At 47.7% G+C, this 22,126-nt stretch overlaps 2 protein-coding genes across 5 annotated transcripts; one reads left to right on the top strand and one right to left on the bottom strand.

The window, feature by feature from the left end:
- Nucleotides 1–265: 265 nt before the first annotated feature.
- On the bottom strand, nt 266–14,578 carry RIC8A (RIC8 guanine nucleotide exchange factor A). 3 transcript variants are annotated; one of them, XM_013948277.2, is made up of 11 exons: nt 14,391–14,576; nt 13,015–13,193; nt 9,580–9,627; nt 6,525–7,139; nt 5,894–5,988; nt 4,868–5,018; nt 4,133–4,228; nt 3,701–3,845; nt 3,466–3,610; nt 2,398–2,517; nt 266–1,496 (listed from the first exon to the last, which is right to left on the bottom strand). In XM_013948277.2, the coding sequence occupies exons 2-11, from the start codon at nt 13,096–13,098 to the stop codon at nt 1,376–1,378; spliced, it is 1,620 nt and encodes a 539-aa protein (XP_013803731.1). In that variant the 5' UTR covers nt 13,099–13,193; nt 14,391–14,576; the 3' UTR covers nt 266–1,375. The 3 variants fall into 3 exon arrangements, with proteins under 3 accessions (XP_013803731.1, XP_013803732.1, XP_013803733.1); XM_013948278.2 differs by lacking the exon at nt 4,133–4,228 and having other exon boundaries at nt 14,391–14,578; XM_013948279.2 differs by lacking the exons at nt 9,580–9,627; nt 13,015–13,193; nt 14,391–14,576 and adding an exon at nt 7,849–7,865.
- A 549-nt stretch (nt 14,579–15,127) lies between these two features.
- Nucleotides 15,128–21,223, top strand: BET1L (Bet1 golgi vesicular membrane trafficking protein like). Of its 2 annotated transcripts, none has more exons than XM_067295908.1 (4): nt 15,128–15,203; nt 16,071–16,162; nt 16,970–17,026; nt 18,921–21,223. In XM_067295908.1, the coding sequence occupies exons 1-4, from the start codon at nt 15,185–15,187 to the stop codon at nt 19,086–19,088; spliced, it is 336 nt and encodes a 111-aa protein (XP_067152009.1). In that variant the 5' UTR covers nt 15,128–15,184; the 3' UTR covers nt 19,089–21,223. The 2 variants fall into 2 exon arrangements, with proteins under 2 accessions (XP_067152009.1, XP_067152010.1); XM_067295909.1 differs by lacking the exon at nt 15,128–15,203 and adding an exon at nt 15,478–15,568.
- The last annotated feature ends 903 nt before the right edge of the window (nt 21,224–22,126 follow it).

Raw genomic sequence — 22,126 nt, 5'->3', positions numbered from 1 at the left:
AAGTTAAGACTGTGTTGCAATCTTAACACTTCCTTGAGCTTACATGCTTGATTTAACTTTGGTTGCTCTATTTAGTTATATTTGGTGGCGGCGGTGCAGTGAAACATTCTGGCTTAACACCATTTTCATGCTCTAGTTTTATCTCCCAAGTAAAACCGAAGCTCAGGGTGATCCAGGCAGAACCATTTGCTCGTCAGAAAAAAAAAAACAGCGTTTCCTTACTTGCTCGGACGATGATGTTAGATGAATCACCGGCATACAACCGTTTGTCAGAAGGTTTTCTTTATTCTAGCATAACTTCTGCATTCCTATGTGTGCTAGTAAATTTTGGTACATGACAGATTGGAAGATTTTCCTTTAAATCATTTTTCTTTAAAAAGGAAAAAAAAAATAAAGACAAATCTAAGCCACAGCGAAGGACAGGATCAACACCAGCCCCCAGGCACAAAGAGCAACGGATCTGCGGGAAAGCCAAGGCAGATGAGGAGGCAACACACAGCACAGATTTTGGCCTTTCATTTTGAAAGCACAACGGATAGAGGCTAATGCCAAAAACTAAACTCAGTGGTAGCAGGAACATTGCACAGTGCCACAGACTAAATATCAGAGTTTCTGGCAGTCACCTCCAAGTTTCTTTCCCGTGGTCGATGGGAGTGCTGGAAGCTTCACCCAAGAGCTTTACTCGCCTCCCCCCACAGCGCGCACACTGTTCACCGCAGCACACCGGTCCTCCCCTCCGCACTCGCGCTCACGGCAAGTCCGCACCTGCGCCGCTGCGTGCACAGGCACCGCGACGCGTACGGCCATTCACGGAGCGCACGTGTAGCGGGACCTGCTAATGAAACGCATGTACTACCCCACGGCCACCCCCTTCCCAGCGTCCGCCCCTCTCGGGGAGCCCCACGCTCCCACCTGCGTTCCTGGGGAGCGACTCCCCCACGCGACCACGCGGAGACGCACACGCCGACACGTAGCCGCACCAGCGTCGGCACATACACAAGATGCTCCACAGATCACTGAACCCTGGTGATGTGACACACAGATTCCCCCCACCCTTCTTCCCAAACATCCCATATTAAAAAGAAAAACCTAATGGAAAGTCCTGGAAGCAGTTTGGACTCTGAAATCCTCAAGACTGTTGAGGGGAGAGGCCAAGGTGGAGCCAGGCCATGAAGAGCCTCTGGAAAGAAGTGGTTGTGGAGCCAGGAGGGAGGCAGGGGGTGTTCTTTGTTGTGGACTGCGAAGGGTCCAGGCTGGATTCAGATCCCACAGGGAGAGTCCTGGCCCAATACTAGCCTCCAGGTGCAGCACCAGTTCTGGAGGGAGAGCAGATGGAGGCTCCCCAGTCCTCTGGGGTTGGGGCGAGAGGTCGGGATCAGTCCAGCCCCAGGTCCGAGTCGGACGACGACCTCTCGTCGGCCATATCGCGGATGGCGTTCTCCATGGGGGCGAGGTTGCCGCTCGGCGTGATGCCCATGGGTTGGATGACTTGCTCCCTGCAACCAGAGAGGAGAAGGGGGTAAGGTTACACGAATCCACAGCAGACACCACGGAACATACTAGATCTATGTCAGAAATGCGAGGGCCTGTGGGTACTGCCACAAGGCAGCCCAGGAGAAGCCTGGGCCAGCTCGGAGGAGAGCAAATCCCTTCTTACACAGATGCGGCACAGTTATATCAGTGACACCTCCAGCACCATGAGGCAATAGCTGGAAACACAAGACGCAGACGTTGCCCTTCTCAGTTTCCCTGGAATAGGTCCAGGCTTAGGTCCCAATTCTGCACAGTGCAGGGATCAGGGGAAAATTAGTACTGGCTTTGGACACAGTTCCTCTCCCTCTACCACACATGCCGGAAATATAAGCATTAAATACACAGTGCTTTTCCTTCCCACGCTTGGGGATGGTCTGAACTCAGTCGGCAGATCCTGGGCCCCTATCTGTGGCACCTATTAATGATGGATGAGAGATGATGGCAGAAAGCACTCCAGCAGGGAAGGGGACTTGGTTGCACCAGCTGCCATCTGTCCCCGAAATGCTACTTCCTACCCAGCAGCCTTGCCAGGACAGCGGCTCCTTTTGTTACTGAGCGCCTGGCCAAACTTGGCGATGCGATGGTCTTTGGAAACAGGGCAGACACGTAGGGGTAGTTTGCAGTAATGTGCTGTCACGCTGAAGAGGTTGCTAGGGGCCTTGCAACACCTTCTCCCCTGACGTAAACAGGGCCTAGCTTAAAGAAAATGAGAAATATTCCCAGAGCACCTCCCCCAAAGTTTTCTTTATGTCCCTTCAGTTTGTGGTGGACTTAGAAAGGCATTCCAAGAAAGGTCTGTGGTAAGTGTAAGTCATAGACATGCAGGTGCTAATACAAAGACAGGCATGTACAGTTTTCGAGTACCTGGACAGCTTGTCGAACATGTTGACTAACTTCATGGCTTCATATTCCTTCTGCTCTTCAGTCATCCCTTCCATGGGATTGGGAAGTTTCTCCTCAACACGTCCCGTCACAGGATTAATGCTACAAGAACAGCGAGACCAGGGCAAAGGAGGGAGGTAAAACAGAAAGGTGAGAAGACAGCTGTCTAAAAATCAGGCTTTGCCTCTACTGAGCAGAGGAACACAACAGCGGGGCTGGTTATCATAGCCGCAGCAAACAAGGGCTCTCTCGTTTTGCTGCGTAGGTTAGCCCTGGTGCTATCACAGTGAAACAACACGGTGCTTCCGGTCTCTTTCTGTACGTCCCCCATCACAGTCCTCCTTACAAATCCCTCCTATTTCTCCAGTGTGGGAGACATCCCCATCCCGTCCACCTCCACGGCACAGTTTTAAACCAGGTGCCCAAGGAGCGATGCCACTTCTTCTATCTACTCTAGTCAGGAGGCAAAAAACTAACACAAAAAAAGACAAGGAAACCTGCAGACCGTGGAGACATTGAACCAGATGCTGGAAAGGATGGGAGACCCAGAACTAAGCACAGCTCCGGAGCTCTCCCCCCGCACACCCCATCTGTGAGTTACCACCACCTATCAGCAAGCAAAAGGGAAAACCAGCTCACTCCAGCAGCACAGGGGATCTTGAGGCAGCGAGGGGTACTTGGCACTTTCAACCCTGCTGCCATGATATGCTGCCATGAACACCATGAACAAGTCTGGTACAGAAGGGACCCTGGCTGAAAGAACCCACTTTGCTCTAGAGCCTGCGCCCAGCGGTAGGGACTGGATATATCTACTGGTGACCACCCACACCATGAGCAGCTCTGCTGCAGAAGCATTAAACCCAAGGAACAGGTAGAGATGGTGGAGCAGGAAATCAAAGCTAAGAGTGACACTTGTAAGTAATGAGGAGCGATCTGTGTATGTGAAAGAGGATGACAGGGTGGGTAGAGCAGGGAGATGGCAAAGGGGCAGGTGAAGAAAGGGAGGTATAGGAAAAGGGATGCTATGGAGGGGGAAACGGAGTTCTTTACTTGGGCTTTGCCTCCTTGTACTCCTCCGTGTCAGTGTCTTCATCCTCCGAGTACTCTCCCTCTTCCCGCCCACCAGCCATGAGGCCTCGTGCTGCCAGGAGCCCAGCTGCGTTCCCGTATCCCGTGTACTTCACGAACCGTGACACTGCCAGGAAAAGGAGAGAGACACCACTCCGTGCTTTCCCTCATGCCTCTCCAGCTCCCACTGTGTCTGCTCCTGTGGGCAGCGACTTACCACTCTCCTTGCAGAGCACGAAGAGGAACTCTGCTGCACAGTGCTTCACATCAGTGTCGATGTGGGTCATCAAACGCACCAGCTTGTTCCGGAGCGAGTTCCCCACCTCCGGCCGATTCTTCACATCCCGGAGAGGAGGCAGCACCTACAAAGCCACATTGAGGAGCGATCAGTGGAGCTGGAACAGCAACTGCAGGTCAGATGGGGGGAAACATACAGTCATTTTACAAATCAGCTAAAGCTAATAAATCCAGGAAGCATGGGAGATGTGGAGAAAAACACTGTGGGTACCAAAGGCCTCAAATCCCTAGATGTCAGAACCTAATATGAAGAGGGAGGAGGTCTGTTTGGAGGATGGCAATGTTCAGGCAGTTTGCTATTCTCTCTCCTCTACGCAGCATCACTGGACTTCTGGCTGAACCCATGGGTTACCTTTGCCTTCAGAAACTTCCTTGTCTGGCGATGGACTCGGGCGCTCTCAGTCAGCAGGTTCAGCACAGGGGTCAGACTCTCCTTCAGCTTGTGTCCCTGCAGAAATGCCCACAAGATGAACAACGTGTCACCCGGAGCTCAACTGGTCTGGCGAGCGATGGGGATCACAAGAGAACGGACTGGCAGGGAAATGGACGGACACTGAGGCTTTCCAACCTCTGCAGCAGGAGCTTCCAGCGCTCAGTCCCTCCTCAAACAGCATGGTTTTCTGAGCCCTGCTCTGTGGTACAGCAGTGCTGGAAATACTCTTGTAGGGCATCCAGAGCAGGGAACTCTAGTAAAACTTGGAGGCCCCTTGGAATAGCACTGGAGACTGAAAACCACAGCCAGCTTGAAAATACTGCAAACTCCATCTTCCAGAAGCTCTGGAAGAAAGGGGCACAAGGGGCTGGGGAGAAGTCCAGGAAGGTAAGGGGTCTTGGTAAGTGATCTTGATAAGTAACAAACGTTATTTTAATCCTGTCAACTATAAAGGTTTTGTCTCTGCTAAAAACTGCCACTTCTATAAAGGAAGATCTCCAAACTAACCAAGCCTTACTGGTGCTTCTGTGGTTTTCATATGACGCACTGGTGCTGAGCTTTTTAAGGTTAAATGTAGAACAAAGGAAACGTACCCTGCAATGCACTTGTAAAAATGAGCAGCGAAGAACTCCGCACAGCAACCTCTCAACTTACCCTGTCAAGACGTCGCTCTAGGAAATCTAGCAGGATGCTGACCGCATCCATATTGACACCCATGTACTCGAGTGAGCCTGGCCGGACTTTCGGGGTCAAGAGGACATCCAGGCATTTCAGGGGCAGGTTGCCCAAAAGGTTAACCGTATGGCTGGATAGATGAAAGAGAAGAGAAGTGAACACTTGGTCAGGAATCTTTGTTCACAGAAATTCAACTACCCAGAAAGACAGGTTCATTACTAGCTTCCAGCAGTGTGGGGGCCCTGAGGTCACACCCAAGCTGTCTCTGGCCCGGCTTCCAAGCTCCTCACACCACTAGAACTGAGTAAATTAAACTGCTTTTTGGATGGTTGAAGAATTTGCTAGGAGTCCAAAGGGGCTTCAGCAACAATTGAGAAACAACGAATCTTGACAGAGGCCAAGCAGGACCCAGCCTGGGCGGTTGCAGGTCTATCTCTAGGGACTCCCCCTGTATCACCCATTCCCACCTTGACGGTCCATGCAACACACTAAAGATCCCTCAACTCTGATCTTCTCAGGGACAGGGTGGTGTCACCTGCTCAGAGCTGACACCCTTGGACCAATACAGCTCAGCAGCATGACACAGGCAATTTCTCAGCATGACTCAGGAGACAGTCAGTTAATTAAGGCCAGCTCAGGGACTCTTTAACTAAGGTAACGAACACCTACTCTGGCAAGTTGCCCGCTAAAGTGGGTGGAACCATGGAGGAGACCTCACACAGGATAACTATTCTTGGAGGCAGGCAAGTTTGGACAAAACATGTCCTCCTGCAGACTGGGACTCTGTGGCACTAACGCACAAAATTTGACTGTGCAGGGCTATTTCTGAATTGTAGCAGCATGAGGAACCTGCAGGCAAGACCAAAGATGCCTGTTTCGTAGCAGTGATCTTAGCAATGACCAAACAAGCAAAGGATGTTAATGCCACAGTCAGACAGCACCTGTCTTGGGGAGACCTCAGGTTTGTTTCTAGGGAAGAACATTATCTAATTATCTAACGAAGACCTGTGGAATTCCTCCGTCCGGTCCTCTCCATCAGCAGAGATCATGAGGCAGTGGCGCAGGAGGGCACCCAAGTGCCGGTACAAAGCAGCATCTTCCTGGCCCCAAAAGAGAAAATGAAAACTTTGATGAGGAAAAGGACATGTTTATCTACATTCCCCCACCTCCTGGAGTCTGTTCCCCCTTTAGCCCACAGCCCTATCCCTCGCTCCAGGAACCTAAAAATGGGTAGCAGAGCATTCAAGTGGAAATATCCTCCAGATTCTCCTTTTGCTACCTGTCAACACACATTTTTCTTCCTGTTCCATACAGTTCCCACTCTTGAACAGTGAGCCAAGGGCCAGAAGAGGCCAAAAACCAGCCCACAGATGTTTAAAATGTTTAATAAACGTTATTAAACTAAGCATTTTAAAATGTTTAATAATGCATCAGATAGAGGCAGTGGTCTAGTGATGAAGGGTCAAACACTCAAGTCTCTTGCTACCCTTCCATGTAACTGTGGTCCAGACCCTAGGGGCTGCATGGCAGCCAGTCCATAATAAGAGGAAATAGCCAGTGGAGGAGAAAAGTCAATAATCAAACTATAGCCTGGAGAAGTGCAATTGCAGTGGGGTAGAACACCCAAGGAGCTTACCTCGTCCACCTCCCTCTTGCTGGAATCAAAGGTGATATTGAAGAGCACTTTCAGGATCTCCATTGCTCGCTCTGTCTCCTGCCGAGGCAAAGGTGGGAGAAGTCCCTCCTCGGTGGCAACTTCGTATGGATCCATCCACTTCACGCCAAGGGTCAGCTCCAGGGTATCTGTCATCAGGCTGATGCCCCTGAGCTCTTGGGCTAGCTGCTGCCGGATGTCCACTCTGAGCGCTGTCAGTAGGAACAGGAGACGCAGGTCAAAGAACTTGACCTCATGCGGAAGGCTTCTCTCGTTGTACAGTTTGATGCGCTTGGCCAGGCCCACCACCAGCCGGGCTTCAGCTGTCAGCTCCTGTGCCCTAGGGCTGCTGAAGACAATGTTGCAGAGGCATTTGAGGGATTCCAGGATTACATCCAAGTCTGGGACCTCTCGGATGAGCTCCTCTGAGTAATCAATGCCAGCATGCCTGGAGAGGGTCTTCAGGCCTTCCTTGGTGGTGAAAGGGTCAAGGCAGTATTTGTCCCGGGACAGGATACGGATGCTTTCCAAACATGTGACCTGGCAGGATGGCTGAAGCTCTCTTTCCAAGAACTTGATCAGCAGCTGGGCCATTTTCTGTGCAGAGGGAAACAAGTAATGCCTCATGCACTGACAGTTAATAGCACTCTCCCCCCTCCAAAAAAAAAAAAAAAAAATACTGCCCTGTAATGCTCTGTCCTGAAGAGGTGAACACCATCTAGAGATGAGCCTGCTACACAGCTTAGGTTCAGATGCGAGCTTGGCAGGACTCAAGAGCATTTGGCTCTGGCGTCTGATTCTGAGCCAGTTCAAGAAAGGATGCCCAGCAAGAGACAAAGAATGGTTGGCAAAGGGTATCAGATGCAAGAGGAGAGTACAAACAGGCAACTAACACTGACCAAGTGAACTAGTGGTTCCCATGTTGAGCTGCAGGAGCTGATCACATTGCTCCTTGCAAACATTGCATATTTTAGTGTCACCCACGGTTATGATGGTTTAGGCTAACACTGTTGACTTGACAGGTGCAATAAGCTAAGAGAGGGCAGGGTGAAAAAGATCTCTTACCCATGGCTTCAATGAGGAGCAACAACCAACTCAATAGCAGTTGTCTAAGGCTTTGCACCCAAAGTCTTAAGATTAGGGAGGTGTCTGCTGCGAGTGCTCCAGAAACAGACCAAAGAGATTGAGAGATGCATCAGAAAATTGCTGAGGGAGGGGGAAAGGACCTAACTGGGTTGAGAAGTGTGTGGGATGCCCTACGAAAGAAGGTGAAAAGACCTCAGAAGATTTAAATAAGAAATACTGCCCTAATTCTCAGCGCTGCCTGGAGACCCAGATCCTCAGTAGGCAGAGACTGGCAGAGCTCCAGCAGCACCGGTTTACCACTCCTGAAGATCTAATCCTTCTGAATTAAGAGCATCTCCTGTGACAGCAAGCAGTGGAAGAGCAAAGGTAATGCTCCATACAGCCAGGACCATCTTGGTTTTAACTAAGTATAATAATATTCCATATTACACTAGTAACTGTTCATTACCCATTGCATAAACAACCACACCATGGTGAGGCAAGATCTCACTAGATCTCTCTAAGACAATACCATGTAGGAGCACATGTTTTCCCATACATATTAAGGGAAAAAAAGGGAATCAAAATACCGGTGATTAAGGGGTTTGCTATAGCTCAGTGTAACTGGCTTACCACCGCCTAATCAATGATAGTTCATAACAATAATAAGGACTGAGGGCAGAAATGAAGGAACCGTACATTTTAGTTCTTAACACGAGGCTGGCAGAACTGAACGAGCTTTACCCTCTTCGCACCCCTTGCCACACACTCATTTTCTCTTTCCAGCAGTCTTCACCCAGAGAACTTTGCCTGCATGAGTGAGGTATGTCTCACAATCACACCCTTGAGAAGTGAGAAAGCACAGTCATTCCTCTTCTCCTTCCATATGAGGAGACTGAGGCACAGGAATCAAAAAAAAACAAAAAAAACCCCACATATTCAAAAGTGACCAAGGCCTCTGACTGAGTCAGGTTGAGATTTCAGAGCACATGCCCAGAGCTAAACCTTCAGAAGAACTGAGCACCAGGAATAAGATGTGATGCTCAATAGATATTTCATGAGATTGACCCCCAAAAGTGAAGTACCCAAGGCTATGTCTGAATTCACGGCCTATCTGGCTGTTCTAGCTCAAACAGTCAATCACTAGCAAAGCAGAGCGCTCAGATCTTCTGAGACCCAGTCCTGCACTTCAGGCTGCAGTTGGAAAAAACTTTATGCTAGCATTAGCTGGCGTTGGCACAGACTGAAGAGGTCCCTTTCTCCACCCTGGTTGCCTGATCCATGCCTGCTCTCACTCCACTGCTGTGCTAACACAAGCATTAGAGAAATCAACCATTGAAATGCACCACAAAACTGATCCAGCTGGAAAGTAACCCAGGAGAAAAATAAATAAATAAAAGAGTTATTCTTTAGCCAGATCAGCCCGCTGAACACATTCAGTGCGCAGCCATGCAAAGGCCTGCCCTGGCATGAGGGAGGACCCGCTGCAAGAATGGACATGAACAGCCAGGAGTGTTTCTTTCCACCGAGTGCCAGATTATGCTGTCTTAAAGCGTTTGTCAGTCTACAGCCTTAGTCATACCCTGCAGCTAACTCGCAGAGAAAGCACGTACCCGCTAGAGGCTTGCATGCTGCTAGAATCTTTGCCTAGGGGACGCGTACCATTTAGACATGCGCTTTTTAACATACCTATGGCTGAGACTACGTGCATCATTGAACCCAGAGGAGTCACTAAGGCTGGGAAGATGCTTTTATCCTAAAATATCATCTACTGATGGAAAGCTGAAGCTAGATGCTTTGCACACACCATTCCCTAGCCAAGTACATCCCCAAGTCTGCGGGGGGAAAAAAAAAAGAGCACTGAGCTCTTTCCCTCTGGAATTTGCTACCACTAAGTCCTGCTGCACCCAAGTACGGAGCAGCAGCAGATCTATCCGCCCAACTAGAGGAAGAAACCAAAGAGCATGCTTACCTTCCTCTCCTCCCGCTCCTCATCATTGAAGGTGAAGCACTGAGATTTCTGTGAGGGCAGAAGAGAAACAATCAAGTTCAAGCGACAGGTTAAAAGCCTGCAGAACCTTTGCACCCCCAACAGGAAAGGGTCATTCAGCTGGAAAGCAGCAGGCCTAAAAACACATTGGCAAAAGCAAGCACATCTTCTCAAGGACAGTCCTTACCGGCAGAGGGGCAGGTAATCAGCATGGCAAGGAGAGCCAGAGCGTTTACAGGGGTCTAAGATAATCACAGGACTTGTAACAAGCAGTGGAAGCTCCCAAGAAATCAGACAAGAGGACAGCTTTCCTGCCACCAAGGCTTGAGCTTTCTTCCTGCTTTTTCTCTCCAAGATCATTCTTCAAACAACTCAAAATTAGTGGGAACGAGTCTGGGTTGAACTGCACAGATACAGGCCATACTGTGAGGTCTGAAACGCTTTCATTGAACAAGATCCCCATTATTTTGGAGGCTCCTGCCTCTCATTCATCTCTGAAAAACACTTGTGATGAATATTACCTGTTGCACTTTCTTACTGGCTCTACAGTGGAGGCTGAATGCCACAGGCCAAAGCTGTGCCCATCTGACTGATGGACTTATTTTTAAGTACTGCAGGAGTTAAGTAGATATTCATCACAATTCAAACATAGTGTAGTATTGTATAATTTCTCTGCTCAGTGTCACCTCAGCACATCCCAAGCTGTGCCAATACATTTTTCCCCTTGATATTTATTTTTCCTTTCCTGACTGAAAGTACTGTCTCCTTGTTATTTGCAAACAGATCCTTGTGTTCTTCATTCCCACAGTGTCTGGAAGTACAACTGTTATTCAGCTCATGTTCTTTAAACACAACTGATTAGCATAGGTAAACACCCTTCTCCACATGGCGTCTTCACAGGGTGTGCTTTACTGCCTTGTGTTACTTTGCGTCGGAACTTGAACTGCCCTTGAACTCCACAAAACGTGCACAAATATCCCCCATCAACTTTGGCTGTATTTTGGGGAGTAAACAAGTTCATCTGGAGTCTTTGGCGTCTTTCACACAGCTCTTCAATAAGCCAGGCTTCACAGCAAGTACTACAAAGAATGTACTGCTAATAGCAGGCATACAGAACAGCTTGCTCCATCCTGAATTCACCTTTTTGCTTCCAAGAGCACTTCTGGCAGAGAGTTTCCACAGATCAACCATGCGGCGTGTAGGAGCTTTTCCTTTTATGCAACGTATTGTCTCACAAGTCATAGAGAAGGACTGTTAGATTAGTCAGTCCGATCGCCTGCACCAAGACAGTCCCAGAGCTTTACCCACTGTGCTCTTTCGGAACAGAAAGCATACAGAGGGTCAATATTTATATTGATAGAGGTTTGTGGATATCGCTATATCATCATCTCCCTCATTTTCTTAACACTCCCCATCACCTCTTTTGCTGACTTACATTGCACAGATGCATTTACAGAGCTGTTCAATAAAGATAATTAGTTTTACCACAAACAATCATTCTTATACCCTGGACTAACTCTTCTCTTGAGCGATTGCAGTTCACCAAGATCCCATCTATATGTCTGAATAGCTCAGCTTGCCTCGTACGGTATCAGCTTATGGCTCTCCTGCCCTCGAGTTGCTCGGTTGTCTAACTGTATCTCATTTCCTGCTCAGTGAAGTCAGTGATTGACTGCACTGAACTTTTGGAAATCACAGGTGTTCCTTGTTAGTCTTGACTCATTCAAACACTCTGCAAGCATAATCTCCTCTGTCATTCACCACCTTTTTTTATGCGCAGCCAACTCCTGGCTACTTGTAAGTAGATGATACAGTTTGCAGATCAGCTGTGTCACAGTCACTAAGAACCTTGGGCTGGCTTTGGCTTTTTTGGCCTAGAACAAGAAGGAATGGATAGGACAAGGCAGAAATACCAGTTAAGAAAGCTCAGGTGGAGAAGCAGTACAGCTGTATTCCTGTAGTGCTGTGTCAGGGGCTCTCTCTCATGCTTTAGCGCCGTGAGCTGATCTGTGCACAGGCTGTAGCACCACGTTACAAGGAACTGGCGATTCAGTCCATGGACCTACGTGCTCTGAAGACAGTCACGTCACTTGTTCTTTTTCTTTCCTATCACATCCTCTTTGCAGGTTCCTGTCATCTCTTTCACAGGTACTGCTGCAATACCCGCGGTTTTGCTTTAGTTGGATTATCCTCCTGTATTTTATTCCTGGCAACCAAGAACTGACTGTATGTACAATAGCGAACTGCATTCCAAAAATATGCCCAGGAAAGGATACAGTACCATCGGTTTTTGCAGTGAAAATTGATGCAGAGAAGTTGCTTACTTTATTTGCAGTTTCATATCCTCTTTGATTGCTCCATTTCTTCTACACTGACTAGCAAAATCACTGACATTCTCACAAGTTTCCTACGCTTGATGTACTGACAAAGGATCCAGCTGGAGGAATTCTACCAAGAACATCTTGGTTTGACACCTCAAGCTGGTTACACATCAAACTTCTTTGCTCTCCTGATTTCTTCAGCGTTACATCCACTGTAGGTGATGTTAATCCCGCTGTCTTTCTAGTACAGAATCTACTGCTTCTTAGCTCAGATTTCCACCGTTTCAAAAGTGACTGCTGGGAACGGTTGCACATTTTCCCCTTGCACACTTGTGCAAAATATTCACAGTTTTTCCCTGCTTGCTTCCCACCTACTCAAGAATGGTGCAGAATGAGTCATGCAGATCTGCAGGGCCAGCCCTACCCTGGTGGAAATCCTCTGAAAGAAATTTCCCTGACAGCTGGAGTCTATTTCAAAAGGGAACTACCCTCACAGATCATCCTGGCTGCTTTAAGGCTAGAAACACTTCCGTTTCTGCTTCCTAGCCATTCTTTTCATATCCCATATTCGTTTTTTATCCTTTTCTTATTGTTAGCTTTCAGATCAAGCAGCTGTACCTAATTCCAGCAGTCCACCCATGTCCATCTCTAGTGATCTTTTACTTGCAAATCACAGTACCTATTTCACCTGCAGCTCCTCCCTAGGCCTCAGTTCTATTACCTCCAAATCTTGCTTTAATATAAGAGCTCCTCCTATTTGGTATTCACACTGATGTTTATTTCCCTACCATGTTTTACTTGGACTCTGGATGATAAAAAAAATGCCTATGTGCTTTAATTCCAGTACACCACGGAAACAAGATAAAGAGATGCTGCTTAGCTGCTCCCTACCAAAACACCAAGCATGAAACTGTCTGCAAGCAAAAGATGAAGCAGTGTGTAACATTTTTATGGCAGTAATGCAGAGACAGATGCGCTTACAGGAGACAGACAGGGGACAGCCGGATGGCACAGAAATCCCACAACATGGCCAACCTGCTTCTAGGCTCGTAAACAGAAGAAGCTGATGTCAGGCAGAGGTTTGATGCTCACTCACCTCTTGATTGTAGATCTGAAGCACCTTGAGAACTGTGTCTTGCTCCCCGCTTTCCACCGTGGCTACCACAGTCCTCAGCTCCATTATCTCACCAGCTCAGCTACAGAGGGAGGCGAAATAGGCAGGAAGGCGAATGAGGGGACTTCCAGGGCTCCTGGACAACGCTGATGCAAAGGGACCTTGACACACAGAGAGCAGAGAGGGAGTGAGAAATGGGTGGGGAAAGGAAGGAGGGAGGAAAAAAAAAAACCCACAAAACAAAACCCCCAGAACACAAGTGAGACTGCTCACTCTGTTGCATCCATAAAAGCAGAGCAGATGGATAGCGCAAGTAAAGCTCCCTCTCTCTCTCCCTCTCTAATCCTCGTCTTCCTCTCTTTGCTTTCCGATGTTTAATGTATGCCCTCCCAGCACAGCACTCAGGAAAACCTTCCCCCCACCCAGAGGATTAACATAGAACAGATAACAGCAGCTCCCTGAAATAGCTCTCTGCCTCCTCCTCCTCCACTGGCTGTCCTGATTTCTGTTACTGCCCAGGAGGGAAAAAAAAAGGGGGAAAAAAAATAACCAGAAACATTCCTGTGGAGTAAAAAGGGATGGAGAGGAAAGCAAGGCAGATAGGCAAGTACCATCCTGGCTCGCTTAAGGTGGAGCTGCCTTTTAAGGTGGTGAAAATGAGTTATTTGGTAGAAATCATTAGGATCTCATTGAGTTTGTTGAAGGGGATAATTCTGTGCAGATCACGGCAGATGCACTGTGTGCACTATACAAACCACACGCCCAGATGATGGCTGGCCTCCATGGCTAGAATCTTTATATCATTACAGAAGATAATATGCTTCATGGTAACAATGTAAATGAGCAGATGCACACAGACGTGCAGATAATTGTAATTATTTTTAGGAACAGGCATGAGTTTAACAGCTCACACAGCCACGCTGGCTTACACCACGGAAAAGTAACTTCTAACCACGGAAAAATCCAGCAAGTTTGCCGACCAACGTGAGCTAGCACGTACGGTGAGACCCCGTGCAGCGACGTGCCTCGCTATGCAATGTCACTCGGCACTGCTCACGCGTAATCACAAAACGCGGCTCTAATCCTGGAATTCCCCCCGCGTCAGGGCACCAGGTCATCCCCTCTCCTGCCTCCCGCCTCAGGGCACCAGGTCATCCCGCCTCCCGCCTCAGGGCACCAGGTCATCCCCTCTCCTGCCTCAGCACAGCCAGAGGGTGGCTTCCCGGGGAAGCCCTGGGCTTTGAGAGCCCTCGCATCCAAAAAATAAATTAAAAAAAAAAAAAGAGGGAAAAAGAGGGAAAAAAAGAAGTGAAGTTTCAGAGAATGCCAGGCAGCAGGATTGGAAAAGGCCAGCTCACCTCCGAGCACAGCATTCGCTCCCCGCTGTTATGTGACTGAGGTGCTGGGCTTCTCCGCAGCTTTGTGGGACGCACGCAGCCGCCGCGGTTGCCCGAGGGGCACCGGGGAGCCGAGGGGAGCGGGGTCACCCGCCTCTCCGCGCCTGCGGCCTCCCTCCCCGCCGTGCCGCCGGCGGAGGGGCGCCGCCCGCCCGCCCGCCCGCGGGGAGGCCTGGCCCGGGCCCTGCCCTGCCGCGACGCGGCTGCCGCGCTGAGGGCCAAGAGACCCGGCCCCGCGGAGGTGGGGCAACGGGGCAAGGCCGAAGCGGGGCGCCTGCCCCAAGCTCCGGGGAGGGGGGGGGTGTCTCGGCGCCCCGAAAGGCGCGGCGGCTCGCAAGGCGCCGGCGAAGCCGAGCCTCGGTTCCCTAGGGCTCTCTCTTAACCAAGTAATTAATTCTCAAGCGGGTTACGCTTGATTGGGACCCTCCGCCGCAGCCATCTCCCCTCCTCTCCCCGTGAAGCCTGGCGGGGCGCCGCCCTCCCGCCGAAAAGCGGGTGCCCAGCGCCGGGGTCGAGGAGAAAGAAGAGGAGAAGGAAGAGGAGGAGGAAGCCCGCGCTACCGCCTCCCCGGCGAGGCGCAAGCCGCAACGGCGGCGGCCATTTTGTGGAGGCGGGGCTCGGCCTGCGAGGCGGGCCCACCCCACCCCCCCTCAGGGCGGCAGTGGCGGCGGCCATTTTGTGGAGGCGGGGGCCGGCGGGGCTCCGCCTGCGAGGCAGGCTCGCACCGCCGCTTCCCGCCGGGGCCGGGCGCCACTATGGCGGAGTGGGGCCGAGGTGAGGGGAAGCGGGGCAGCGGGCCGGGCTGGAGGGTTCCCCCCGTCTTCCCTCGCCATTTGGGGCGCGGGGCGCCGCCGTCATTTGAGGGGTGCTGCCACCGCCGCCGCCATTTGGGGGGCGCTGCCGCCGCCTCAGGGCCCGCGGGGGACAGGGCGGCGCGGCCCGGCGAGGGGCGACAGCGTCGGCGGGGCCCCCCGGCTGCTTGTGCCCCCTCGAAATGCTGACGGAAAGGGTTGCGCTTTTCCGCGGCCTCGCGATGATGCCGGCGGGGCTGCCTGGGGAATGACACCGGAGGTGTTTTGGGGGAGAAAAGCCAGCAAAGCCCCGAAATGGTGTACAGCATGTCTCCGCTGCAGGGAAGGGTAAAATGCACCTTTTCCCCTGATTTAGCAAAAATAGCGTTCTGTGGAGAAACGCGCTGTCGTTGGTGTTCCAAATTTGTCTGGCTTCGCACAAATCCCATGCATGGGACAACACTGTTACTGAAATCGGTGACAACGCTGGGGGGGTATTGCCAGAGCACGTTCCCCAGACAACGGGGTTGACGTCTACCATGATGCCTTGGCACTTTTTAGAGCTGCTTTGGGTGGTTAAAGCTCCTGGCACATTTTAGGATTTCTTTCCAAAGGGCTCTGGCACGGCCTGTTGTTGGGAAAGTTTAGAAGTGTCACGTTTCGTGGCGGTTTCCATCCCTGCGTGGGATGCGGAAGCACGAAGGCAGCTGAAATGGCCTGTCCGGAGCGCCACAGCCTGCCGGCAACCCATCCAACAGTAAACTCACTCCGACTCGCTCTCCACCTGGGATAAGTAAACATGCTGCCGCTTGTAATTGGGACGATACAACTCTTTCTCCTTTCGTTCCAGGTCAGAGTCCAAGCGCTGTGGAGGATATGTTAGATGCTGAGAACAAGCGTATGGCAGACAGTCTAGCCAGCAAAGTCACCAGGCTGAAATCGGTGAGTTGCTGAGTTCACATGGGGAGCTGCCATAAATGAAGTTTTTCTGGGCTTCAGTTATCTAGATTGTTCATCTTTCTTACAGTGTCTTGTGGGAGATGCAAGCCTCTGACTAGTACAGAGGGCTTCCTATTTATAAGCAACTCTTAGAGAACGTTGTACTGGATCTAATAGTTAATTTTCACTGGTGAAATGCTGGGGACAGCTTTATGAACCTCTGCTTTCCTTTTGAGGTTCAGCTATATCGTGTAATAGGAATGATGTGGTTTTAGTGGCATTCAGGTAAGGAGCTTTAGGCACAGAGAGGAACGTTAAAGATGCACAGAGGAGTCTTGCCAAGCATATCTCCTCTGGAAAAAAAGTTACAATAAAATGACATAAATTACTTTTGAAAAATACACAGGTATGTACGTGTGTGGTGTTCTTAAAGCGAGTTTGCTCGTGCTAACATCAGGTACTTTGATTTAGAACTTAATATAAATCAGTGATTAGTATTGTAGCAGGTAAGACTGAATTTCTGCTGTTGTGTCCCAATATTTAAAGGCTTGTGTCATACATATGAAGCTTCGGTCTGATAGTAAAGCTTTACTTCCAGTGCTATAGAGCTAAATCATTTAAACAGTCATCAACAGAAATGAGAATCCTGTTCTGTCGTTGTACCAAACAAGGCTCTGTGTGTATAGGAGGCGGGGGAGGTAGTGGTTTGTTCTTCTGTATGCATTTCAAAATTTTCCAGCTTTAGATGCATTAGAAGTTGTCTCCATGTTAAAAGTTCATTAAAGCTATTTCCTCTGTTTTTCTGTGTAGCTGGCTCTGGATATTGACAAAGATGCTGATGAACAAAACCGTTACCTGGATGGCATGGTAAGAAAGCAATGAAATGTAAAAACTATGAATTTTTTGTGCTAGCTCTCAAGCAGTTACCTTACTGTGAAAGTTAATAGCGGTGCAGTAAAGGAGACAAAGTTAGATTTCCAGTGGTCAGTTTGGCAAACCACGTAATACAACTAAACAACTAAACCCGTTTTCTGCAGGTTTATTGATAAATAAATATTAAATACCTAGCAACTGCTCATACCGCTTTGAATGGACAACACAGCCAGGTATCTAGCATCTGGAAACACCCATGTAGGACAGTGTACTCAAGCAGTATAGATGGAGATTACCTACTTACTGGGATTAAAGATCTGCCTCCTGTAGCTCATACTGGGAGATGGACCTATTCCTCCATTGCTTCTGTGATTTTTGGTAATGTATAAATCTATCAGGGTTACTCATGGTAATCTCTGAAACACAGAATACCTGTCAGGGTTCACTGATGTCTTTGGAAGGAGCAAGACTGATGCTTTGATCGCAATCAGGTTGGTAGGTTCCCTGTTCTGTCATCATTCTGCTTTAATTTCTAGAGGTAACATAAACATAACATACACAATGACTGATAAAACCAAAATCACTTTCCAGAGTGGTCTGCCTCTTTAGCTTTGGTTGCTGATGGAAAATCCCAGTGCTTTGGGGAAAGGCCAGGATGACCAGTTACTGTGTTAGTGCCTAGAAAATATATTATTATTTAAGGTCAGAAAGCAAGGTAAGGTTTCTCTTGCCTCCAGACTTTCCCTACCAAATTAAACATTCTTATATTTAGATAATACTATTAGTTTCTGCAGCATTACCTAAATTGAAATATTTTACAAGTTATGTAGCACTTGCAGAGGAAAGACTCGTAGCAGAGGATTTACCCTCTGAGGCTTTTTAGGAGAAAGATAATTCATTAACTGAATTGTGAGAGGAAGGGAAGCCAACACAGATATTTGAGAAGGAGATTAGCACAGGAACACTGCTGCATTGAGAGACTTTTCTGCACATGCTGCATTTTGGAGAACTGGTACATGGAAGCCAGAGAGAAGATAATTGTAGCGTTGAAACCAATCGAGTCAAAGATGCGAACTCAGCTGGAATCTTAATAGCAGCGCACACTGACGGTGAGGAGTATCTGAAATGGATACTTGCTCAGCCGGGAAATTAGGAGAACGGAGAATCAAAATACAAGATGTTATGGCAAAAGAGCTTGAAGGAGAAGTCCTAAATAAACATGAAATTAGGCTTCTGTGAGGGGAGCTTTTCAAAGATTTCAGGAGAAACATGAGCAGAAGCTACAAATAATGTATGAATAAGCAAAGCAGGAGTTAAAATTAAAATGACTGAATTGCATTAATTTGAGAATTGTTTGCCAGGATCTGACAAAGAGTTTTATACGCGTGCCATCGCATTCTAAAGAAAAAGCAGAACTAATGGAAAGGAGCTGCACCTTTTTCTATACTTCTGAGCTTGCCCCAGCATGCAATGAATCGACGTTAGCTTCATGGAGAGATGTTTCCTTTGGATGAAGTGTTCACTTGTAGAGTTGCCATTAACAAGCTCTTCCAGGCAGAATAAGCTGCACAGGTGCAATTAAACAGTGCAGTAATAGATGATTTTATACTGGTTTAAAAAAGGGTGGGAAGCTTTTTTTGCATTTGGAGTAGAACTTTTCCTATCCCTCTTGTTTGACTACTTTGAGCACTGTGGGAACGGTGCTGTTGCTGGAGTCTGAGCACAGGAGTGGAAGAACCTTCTGAGAGAAACATGATTGTGGGTGTGGAGAAAGAGGCAGTTACTGTGCAGCTACCTATTCAAATGTTTTTTAATCGCTGAGTGGAATTCTTCAGGAATAGCCTTACTTGTTTATAATGTCTCCATTTTACCTTTCTTTCTTCTTCAGGATTCAGATTTTATGAGTGTGACTGGCCTGCTGACCGGCAGTGTGAAGCGTTTCTCCACCATGGCACGGTCAGGGAGGGATAATCGCAAGTTACTCTGTTACGTTTCTGCAGGACTGATTGTTGTCTTCTTCATCCTCTACTATCTTGTATCAAAAGCAGGGACTTGAGCATGGTTTTCGTGCCAGAAATTTTACAGATCAGAAATCATGGGATGATTGATGGACTTATCGAAAGCCTTTTTCAGTCTGCCCTGTTGTGGAGTCTTTGAGACATTCCAAACAGTCCAAATAACTTTTCTGTTCCCCAACTTATTGTCATTGATCTGGCTGGTCTTGGACATCTCTCTATAAAACGAGTATGTTTCATTCTAAACTGATTTTCACATGTGAAATGATTTTGATGTTGTTAATGCTTAAGCCTTCATCTCTTGCCTTGTTATCTATATCCTTCGGCCTATTTTCAGTGGCCACTTTTGAGTTACCCACGTTACTGATATTCCCTACTAGTCTTATGAAGAGTTGTATCAGACAAAATCCAGTGACTTATCAGTGCTCAGAAGTTTAAAAAATGAGCAGAAATCCAGAAGCTGCAGAGTTTAGGATGCTGATTTATGAGATTTGGAGGTATGAACTTGAAACTTTTATTCCAGCTTAGCCACTCGGCTCATACACGATCTCAGTTTCACCTTGACTTGGCGGCACATTAATAACATTGGTGTCACTGAGTTGGAATTAAGTTTTTACAGCTTTGAAATTAAATCAACACTAGATCTGGACCCCGATACACTATAATTGCTGCAGTGACAAGTTGCAGAGGAGCAAGACTTTGTTTGAGTGATAGCTTGGCTTTATTTATTATCCTTTTAGGTGTAGTTGAGCATGGACACGGCAGCAAAAGAAGGGCCAAAGTCCATAAGTTGCCGTTATTTGCGCGTGTATAGTATCTTTCCACACCCTTGAAAATACACTCCCTTAGACCGTTAAAACTGTATAAAAGCTCTCATATCAACTTCCCCTCCAGTTTTCTTAAAATCATTTGCTTCAGGCAGGCCTCATACAGTTCATTATAATTATTACAGTATCCCTGTATTACAGTCCTTTGGAAAGACATTGTGCAAATAAAAATAGAGGTTGCGGGCAAGGTAAACTCCTAAACTCCATCTTGTTGAGGTAGTGGTTGGAGGACAGCAAAGGATTTGATCTGAGGGTTGGTTGGTTTATTTATTTAAGTAGATGGTGACCTAAGAAGCTCTAACTTGCTGTCCTGTCCAGAGTGCTTCTGGGATCCCTGCCTGAAACGTTTGTGAGATGCATGGGAAAGCACATCCATACAAGTTTTGTTTATAAAGCAGTCGTTCCCAAAGAAAGTGCAATGCACACCAGATTTCCTCTCCTGAGGTGGCGCATGTAACTCTGTGTCTCAGAAGGCCGAGAGTACAGCAGCTGGGAATTCCAGCTTCCCTTCACCCTTCTTTCCTTTCACTGGGCTGATCAGCCTCTCACTTATGTCACTACTGTGTGTGTATTCTTCCGTAGCTGATTTAAGTCTGCTTCTAATCGTAGTAAAAGATCTGTAACTTTCAAAAAATACTGTGCCTGTTGAAAAGAATAAGCAAACAAACAAAACCCAGCTCTTTCTCTTTTCGGAGGAAGCCCTCACTACCTATTATATAAACCTTTTACTACACAAAGCAGCTGTACAAAGGTACTGTGTTTCCTATAGTCTGTTTTCTGTACCAAGTGCTGATGTGTTCTGGTTTTCCTTGTTGGAATTCTTTATTTTGTTCTCTTATCCTCCTGTAACAACTACCTCTCGAGGACTAAAGTCTTTCTCCTCTTTTAAAGTCTTTCTCTCCAACAAGTCTATATTCATCGATCCCTATATGTTTCATTTGCCCTTGACATTGTATCTTTAGGAATTCCTTTCTGCTTGGACTAAACTGGGTCTAAATCTAAACAGACTGTGCTGTTCTTCGCTTAACCTGTACCGAACTTTTAACAAAGTAGTTCCATAATTTGATTGTGTGTCTTTTTTCCAAGTTTGGGGAAGAAGGTGCAGTGAAGGTGAGTAGGAAAGGAGGCAGCAATGACTTTCTCTGGTTCTCGTTTTCACTTCTCTGGTAAGATGCGGCAGTTCCAAACTCTTTTTACACTTGGAAGAATGATGGGTGAATCGCTGGACTCTGTTTTGATTTTCTGAAGTGGATCACTTTTGCTGAAAGGCCTCTAAAACAACCTGGTCTTCGTAGTAGTGGTGGTTTCGGTTTGCTTTTTATGTTGTAAATAAAATTATGTTTTTCGAATATTTTGGCCAAGTGGTTTCTTTTTTTTTTGTGCTTATGTCTTAGTAAGATTAAAAACGAAGATCAGATCATTCTGTTATATTTAAATTGCACAGAACCTGCTGCCTCAGAACCAAATTTAAACGTTACCATGAGAAACAGTGTATCTGCAATAAACTATACAGAGATCTGACCAAAGCTGCAGTAGCTCAGAAATAGCAGGTCGTTCATTGCTCTGCGAGATCTGCCTGTGTCATTTAAGAAGATGACTTGTATCTCTAGTAATGTATCTGAACAAGCAATATTTCAGAAGTTAACCTGCCAGTACCTTACATCGTCCTTTATTTATCCGGTAATGTCTGCCTTGTAGCGATTTCAGTTCTTTAGCAGATTTCCTTAGAGATCCATAGTGAAGTGTCGGTGCACCTGACAATAACCGCTGACATTAGATGGCATGGCTCGTGCTTGTTCTGTTTGTGATTCCGCAAGCAAACTTAACATCCTAGGCAGGATGCCAGGGAAGTGTTATGGGGATCGGAGCAGTGTGCGCTTTGCTCAGTACAGAGTGACTTCTTATCCCCTTCTTTTTGTTGTTGCTTTGAATGGGCGTTTCCATGTAACTTGGGTTCTGCAGGAGGGAAAACCTCAGGAGCTGTAAACTGAAAAATTGAAGCTGAAGGTGCTTGAACCTCTCAGAAGCAAAATGTCCAATTTCAATTAACCTAAGATGAGCTATTGCGGGGGTGCGTGAGGAAGTGTTTTTTGTCAAATGTATTGCGTTTATACCTGAATGCTAACAAAGGAGATAAATACGAGATGTGAGAAGCTCTTAATTTGATCTGTAAGAGTTGCCCCCCATCTCATCTCCATCTGAGAAGAGCCGTGCAGTTTAAGGCAGCGTTTGCAGTTGTTCCCTGTTGAAGC

The sequence above is a fragment of the Apteryx mantelli genome, chromosome 4, assembly GCF_036417845.1.
Source record: "Apteryx mantelli isolate bAptMan1 chromosome 4, bAptMan1.hap1, whole genome shotgun sequence".
Taxonomy (NCBI): domain Eukaryota; kingdom Metazoa; phylum Chordata; class Aves; order Apterygiformes; family Apterygidae; genus Apteryx; species Apteryx mantelli.
Note: the sequence above shows the minus strand (reverse complement) of the source record. Positions and strands in the feature narration are given on the sequence as shown.